At 60.7% G+C, this 7,386-nt stretch overlaps 1 protein-coding gene across 1 annotated transcript; it reads right to left on the bottom strand.

Annotated features, from left to right (window-relative positions):
* Window positions 1-290: 290 nt before the first annotated feature.
* Window positions 291-1,118, bottom strand: LOC309680524 (gap junction beta-5 protein-like; the record flags this gene model as incomplete). Its single annotated transcript, XM_082494166.1, has 1 exon — window positions 291-1,118. The coding sequence occupies one exon, from the start codon at window positions 1,116-1,118 to the stop codon at window positions 291-293; it is 828 nt and encodes a 275-aa protein (XP_082350292.1).
* Between the last annotated feature and the right edge of the window lie 6,268 nt (window positions 1,119-7,386).

The raw sequence follows: 7,386 nt of genomic DNA, 5'->3' as shown, positions 1-7,386 counted from the left end.
GGCTGGGACGGGCTCGACCTCCGGCCACCGCTGCTGCTTCACAGCCACCGCAGAGCTGCTTGTCCCTGCCGGCTCTTGGGGACCACGCATGTCCTACAGCACTGGGCTTACCCCAAATTCAGCAGAATGATGCAACGTGCCTTCCCCAGGATGGGAGAGGCAGAGAGCCCTCAGGCACAGCCCAACTCCGGGGTGCTGCCGCCCCCCGCGCTCCTGCACCGGGGAAGAGGAGGAGGAGGAGGAGGAGGGTGCAGGGCAGGCGAGTGGCTCCTGCCTTCTCCCGGGCAGCTCTAGAGAAGAGCCTCCTCCTCAGGCAGTGTGCTGGGGCTGGAGGCCGGCGGGGGGATGGACGCCATGGGGGGTTTGTATTCTGCCCCGTGGAAAACCTGCTCCCCCGTGCCCGCGGGCTCGGTGTGGGAGAGCGCGCAGTCCTGGCTGTGCCGGAGGCTGTCCCCACCGCTGGCCAGAAGGCACTCGCGACACCGCTTGCCGATCAGGTAGGCGGCCTCGACAAGGCTCAGCATGACACAGACGCAGGTGGTGACCACCATGAAGAGGGTGAAGATGGTCTTCTCGGTGGGCCGGGAGATGAAGCAGTCCACCACGTTGGGGCAGGGGGGCAGCTCGCACTTCACCAACCGGGGCAGGGTGTAGTTCCTGTAGAAGCGGTAGAAGATGTAGAGGAAGACCACGTCCACACCGGCCTTGAAGATGAGGCTGAGCAGGTAGGTCCACCACAGGCCCCCCCGCTTCTTGCCAGGGTTGGGGTAGATGCAGCGGCAGTTGTCCCCGCTGGCAGCGTGGTGCCTCTGCGCTTTGGCTTCCCGGTAGGCCACGTGCATGATGACCAGGAGGGATGGACAGGTCACCAGGATGAGCTGCAGGGCCCAGAGGCGGATGTGGGAGACGGGGAAGAAGTGGTCGAAGCAGACGTTGGTGCAGCCCGGCTGCCGCGTGTTGCAGTCAAAGTCCTTATGGTCATCGCTCCAGACCCGCTCGGCCGCCACCACGTAGACCAGCAGACGGAAGATGAAGACGAGGGAGAGCCAGATGCGGCCGAAGGCTGTGGAGTACTTGTTGACCCCGCTGAGGAGCCCTTCGAACACCCCCCAGTTCATGGTCCCCCGATACCGTTAGCGAGCCTGGGAGGAGAGAGAAGACACAGCGACACCGATGAAGCAGCGAGAGGTCCCCATCGGAGCACCTGCATGTCCCTGCATGCCGCACTCCTGCCCGGGTGGCCTTGGGGAACCGTCTTGGCCTCTGCTGGCATGCAGGGACATGCACCGACACGTGCCTCAGCACAGACCTGGTCCCGGCGATGCGTCTCCGCAGAGCGCTGTCCCCCTCTGCGGGGTCGCGGGGATCCGGCAAAGCTCCCTGGTTCTGCCGCGGCAAAAGCATCCTTCAACCACTGCCAGCTACAGTCCATGCCCCGCGCAGCCCGCTGCCGTCCTGCACCGCCCACCCCATCTCTCGCCTCGTTACCCAGGTATTTGTTATTAATTTTCCTTACGTTGCCAGGCCTGGCCCAGGCAGGCAACAAATAGGAGCAGCCGGGGCATGACTCACCCGGCAGCTCTGCGGCTCCACCGCCGCGTCCTCTCCCATCGCTGGAATCTGCCGTCGCCTCCGCTCTCCCGCCCGGGCAGCGCAGGATCAGCCCTGCGCCAACCCCCGCCGGGCACGGCACAGCGAGCGGGCACCGCGGAGCAGAGGCACCGGGCGAACTGGGGGGGCTGCACAGCCCCAGGCAACGCCAAGGTGGTGACCCAGGGCCGGACAGCCACAATAATCAGTTTTTATCATCTCAGACTGATCTCACCCCATACCAGCGCCAGGAACCCGAGCAGCTGGTTTGACCCTGGATTGCATCGTGCCGGATAAACGCTCCCTCTGCGGTGCGAAGCCGCAGCCGAGTGAGACTCCCGGCACTGACTCCGCTTAAAGATTTTACCCATCAGTAAAACAACAAGATCCCCCCTCGCTGGTGGAGCTCTCGGGGGTGGACACATCCCGCTGCACCGCACAGCCCGGCCCGTGCAACAGTCACAGCGCTGGGGCGGCCGCAGGCGCTCCTCGGGCACGTACCTCCCGTGGGAGCCGGCAGCTCCCGTCTCGCCGGGGCGATCCCCGGGAAGACACGCGCAAACCCCAAATTTCGCCTTCCCCATGCACACTCCTGGCAGCAGCCCAGGATGTGCCCACTGCCCCGGCAGCGGGTCAGGCTCTGCGGCGTGCTCCCTGCGGCCAACGCACCTTCCCCAGCCCCAGCGCCCCCCACCAGGGCCGGGGGGCTGCAGCTGAGGAGTGTTTTCATGCCGCTTACCTGCGGGGTGTCCCTCTGCCGAGGCCGGCGCTGGTGCCGGTCGGTGCTTGCCCACGGCAGGAGCGCATCACCCGGTGCGAGAGACACCGGCGCCGCGTGAGTCATCCCGGGGCTCCTGGGAGCGAGGAGGAGATTCCCAGGGGGAAGGGACGGAGTTCGAGGCAGGTCCCCGCGTGCCCCATAAACTGCCAGATTACCCGGGGCAAAGGGCTGCCCCGCAGCGTGCGGGGGCCCGATCCTGCCACCGTGCAGGGAAGGGCTGAGTCAGCTGCTCCACAGCAGGGTGCAGGGTGGGTGCTCGGGGCCAGCTGCTGCAGGGATGCCAGGGTGCCCAGCACATCCTGGGGTCCCTTCACCCCCTCCCTGTGGCTGCCTTTGCTTGCTCAGGCATGGCATGGTATGGTATGGCATGGCATGGCATGGCATGGCATGGCATGGCATGGCATGGCATGGCATAAGCCCTGGGAGCTGCTTATCCAAACACCTCCCTTTATAATCCCTTTCTACCCAAATTTTGCACTGTGGCAACAAGTTAAGAAGAGCCTTTATCCCTCCCCACCTTCTGACGAGTGGGCGGCAGTTGGTTATTTCACTGGGAAGTAATTAACTCCCCTCACCTGCAAGCTGGCACAAGTCTCTCCCCCATCACCCCCTCCCCATCACCAGAGCCCTCCCAAGATGAGCCCCCAGCCCAGAGACCCCCCTGTTTGGGGCCTGACCCCCAGTTCACAGCTCTGGGGGGCAGCGGGGAGCACAGAGCTGGGGGGGGGGGGGGGAGGAGTCAGATGGGTGGGGGTCCGAGGAGCGGGTGCTGCTGCATGGGGTGCAAGAGCTCAGGTACAGCTGGAGTCATTTGAGGAGCAAACACACATTTCATTTGCAATTCCGCTGGGTTTTAAAAAAAAATGTAGAGAAACAAATCTAAACAGCTGTAAAGTAAATTACCACTGTTTGCGGATGGCTCCAGGGAAGAGTTCTGCAGTTTGAAATCAAACAAGCCCATTTTTAATTTTTTTTTTTTTTTTTTAAATGGCTGTGCCGGGAAGGGGGTTCCTGGGGGCTGTGTCCCCCCACAGGCAGGCAGGGGGGCACGGAGCAGCGCCCATCGCAGCGGTGGGGGGGGGGGATGTTCTGCTCCAGGCACCCCCAGGCTTGTGGGTGTCCACAGGGGCTCTGATGGCTTTCTGGGTTAAAAATCCTCTCTTTCGGGGAGCTGCCAGATGTGACGGGCAGTTTCAGCCGGTGCTGGGCTCCAGGCAGAGTACACCTCCATCCCTGCACAGCACCCAACGGCCCTCCTGAGCGTGTGAGCACGGCCACCGTGCCCCCCCCTCGTCCTCCTGCCCTGCTGTGATGGCAGGACGAGGTGAGCGGCCATGCAGCTTCCTTCCAGGTCCCAGGGCTCTCCGGCCGAGCCGAAGCGGAGATCAGCCCCCGTCTGCCTGACAAATACCTGCTGGAGGCACAAAACAAATAAACAGGGAGGGAGGAAAACACAGAGCGAGGTGGAGCAAGAGGCAGGAGCTGCTCCGCCGTCGTCTCTCCCTCCCGAGCAGCAGACAGGGCTGACGCCATCCGGCCAGAGCCACAGCGGGTACCAGCGCATCTTCTCTGCAGCCACCAGTGCATCCTCTGCCCCTGGGCTGGGGGGCACCGAGCTCCCGCAGCCGGAGCTGCCGTCCCACCGCTTCAATTTTCTGGAGATTTCCATTTCCCACAGGCAGAAGGGGGGTGCTGATAGCTGCGCCCTCCACCAGCTGGAACCAGCCAGTCCACGGTGCTGGGGACGCGGAGGTGTATTAATGGCAGCACTTTATCTTCCAGGAACAAGCCCCATTAGTACATTTTCACTACAACATGAAATATTAATAACACTTTGCATTTATATAGCGTCATTCATCCAGGAGTCACCATCCAAGCTCCTGACATGAATCAAACACCGCAGCCAGCTCCGGAGGCGGCAGGTAAATAGGATTATACCCATTTTCCTGCTGCACACACCGAGGCACAGGGTTCCCTCCAGGGCACCGGTGCTTTGTGCTGATGCCTGTCACAGGTGAGGCCACCAGCGCTCTTCTGCCCACTGTCAGAGGATGCCACTGCCCTAAAGCTCACGGGGCTGCCAGCTCTGCGTGGGGCATCTCTGTCCAGCCCACCCGTTTTCTTATCATCAGACAGGAGCTGCTGTAGAAAAGCGAAACGCTTCCGTGGGCCACTGACACATTGCTTTTTCCTTGAAGGTTTTGGAATTGCAAGAAAAGTTTTTCCACTTTATAAAATAACACCACCAACAATAACAGTATTCAGAGCTTTTTCGCTCCTTTTGGTCCCTTCCTTGACAGATTTTGCAGATGTGAAGCACAGCAAACCTTGTGCCTGGGACTTCCCCCCCTCAGCACAGCTGGAGGCTGCTCTGCTCCCCGGGAAGCCAACGGCGTTACTGGGTGATATTTCAAAGCAGCTCCCGTCCCTCGCCAGCATCTCCTGCAGGTTTAGCTGCCCGACACCGCACCAGTGACATGTTCCTGCTTTCTCCAGCCCATCTCCAGGATTGGGTGTGCCTTTGCTGGGGATGGCAGCAGCCAGGCTGGGCCGTGCCGCGTGGCCAGCACGCGTTTGGGGTTATTGGCTTGGATTAAAAGTCAAGTCAAGGAAGGAAACGTGGTCTACGTTCACGCTGTGAAGAGTGAGCTGTCTGGGTCCTCTCTTTGGAGAAGGGCCCCACAGGCATACGGCTGTTCTCCACGACCATCTGCTGAGCTTCTCCAGCTCCAGGGACTCGCAGGGTCCCAGCAAACCCCACTCTCGGGCACTGTGATGACCAGGCAGGTCCGGAGGTCTCTGCTTCACCTTCAATCAGGTGAAACCACCAGTGACAGCTGTTTTTTCTGCTGAAAAGTTTGATTTTTTTTCAAAAACGTCCAACTGAGGAAGTTTTGGTGGACATACCCCAAAGACCCATGACCAGCAGCCGCTCCGGAGCAGCAGTGGCCGGTGCTGAGCCGCTGCCTCCTCCAGCTCCTCCAACTGCTGCAGCGTTAGGGACATTGTGCTGACGGTGCTGGGGGCAGTCGCTCGGTGCGGTTAGGAAACCTGTCAGCCCATGGACAGCCGGGCCCCGACACAACCCGAGGGCTCCTGCGGCATGAAAGAGCAAGCAGAAAACCAGCGGGGAAAGGGCTGTTGTCTTCTTATTAAGGCACCTTATATTTAAACCCTCCTTCAGGTCTGTAGCACGAGACGATTGCGAAGGCTGTCACACGCTAACTCAGCGGGAGTCGCTTCTGCTGTCGGTGCTGTTGGGTGCAGGCGCTGGTTAGCAGGGCGGAATCCCATCATTGACGCCGGATAAATACAGAAAAATAGGTCCTGGGTGACGGTACCTGGGTGGTGAGCGGCGGGGAAGCACTGTTTGCACAGACCGGCCGCCCGCTGCTCCCTCTACCCGGCACCGTTGTTATTTGAAGAAGAAGGCGCCTTGTTTGCAGATAATTAAAAAACCCAAACAGATTAGTGAAAACCAAACACACGGAGCAGGCTGGACGTTGGCTAAACCACTGGGAAAGTGGTGTGAGGCTCCACCGCTGCTGCAGCCAAACTGACTGCTCCGTGCCGGGGTCAGCCCTGGTGCCCCCCCCTTCCTCGGCCCATCTGCCCGCCCATCGCTCCCCGCTGTGCTGCATCCCCCCCCCCCCCCCCCATCCTGGGGCTCATGCGGGCGGTCACCACCTCCCCACTCTGCCAACGCCTCGGGACTTTTGCAAAAAACCCCAGGGATTTCCTAGGAGGGCTCCCACACCTTTGTGGGCTCCACCTCTGGCAGGCGGTGCCAGCAAAGGGCGATGAAAGGTCCTGCAGATGCTGGTGGCTGAGGGACACGTGCCACGGGACTGACCTCCCGTCTCCCAGCACACATGGGAAGAGCCAGCGCGGCCCCAGCACTGCAGCCGGGGGCTCAGCAGGAAGGGAGAGGGCCACAAAGGCTTCAAACCCCATTTTTAATGGGTCCCACAGGGTCCTGGGGAGGGTCTCACCCAAAGCACTTCATGCAGTGCTGCTGGGAAGGAGCAAGGCTACAGCTAAAGGGAGGCTGGTGAGAAGGTCGTGGGTCCGTACTGGGAGTAGTACTGTTCAATATCTTCACCAATGACATGGACAGTGGGATTGAGTGCACCCTCAGCAAGTTTGTGGATGACATCAAACTGAGTGGGGCAGTGATACGCCTGAGGGACAGGATGCCATCCAGAGGGACCTGGACAGGCTCGAGAAGTGGGTCCGTGAAAATTTCATGAGGTTCAGCAAGACCAAGTGCAGGGTCCTGCCCCTGGGTGGGGACAACCCCCGGTATCCGTACAGGCTGGAGAGGAAGGGGTAGAGAACAGCCCTGCCCAGAAGGACCTGAGGGTACTGGGGGGTGAAAAGCTGGACATAAGCCGGCAATGTGTACTTGCAGCCCAGCAAGCCAACCCCATCCTGCGCTGCATCCCCAGCAGCGCAGCCAGGACGGGATTCTGCCCCTCTGCTCTGCTCTGGTGAGACCCCCCGCAGTGCTGCCTCCAGCTCGGGGGCCCCCAGCAAAAGGACATGGACCTGTTGGAGCAGGTCCAGAAGAAGGCCACAAAGATGATGTGGAGCCCCTCTCCTATGAGGACAGGCTGGGAGAGTTGGGGGGGGTCAGCCTGGAGAAGAGAAGGCTCTGGGAAAAAAATTAGAGCCCCTTCCAGTGCCTAAAGGGGCTCCAGGGGAGCTGGGGAGGGACTCGACCAGGGAGTGGAGCGATAAGATGAGGGGTGATGGCTCTAAAGTAAAAGAGGGAAGGTTTAGACTAGATATAAGGCAGAAATGTTTTACAATAAGGGTGGTGAAACCCTGGCCCGGGTTGCCCAGAGAGGTGGTGGATGCCGCATCCCTGGAACCATTCCAGGTCAGGTTGGACGGGGCTGTGAGCAACCTCATGCAGTGGGAGATGTCCCTGCTCAGTGCCGGGGGTTGGACTAGATGGCCTTTAACAGTCCCTTCCAACCCAAACTGATCTGTGATTCTGTGATTCTGCTGTT

The sequence above is a fragment of the Vanellus vanellus genome, assembly GCF_965231255.1.
Source record: "Vanellus vanellus genome assembly, chromosome: 22".
Taxonomy (NCBI): Eukaryota; Metazoa; Chordata; class Aves; order Charadriiformes; family Charadriidae; genus Vanellus; species Vanellus vanellus.
Note: the sequence above shows the minus strand (reverse complement) of the source record. Positions and strands in the feature narration are given on the sequence as shown.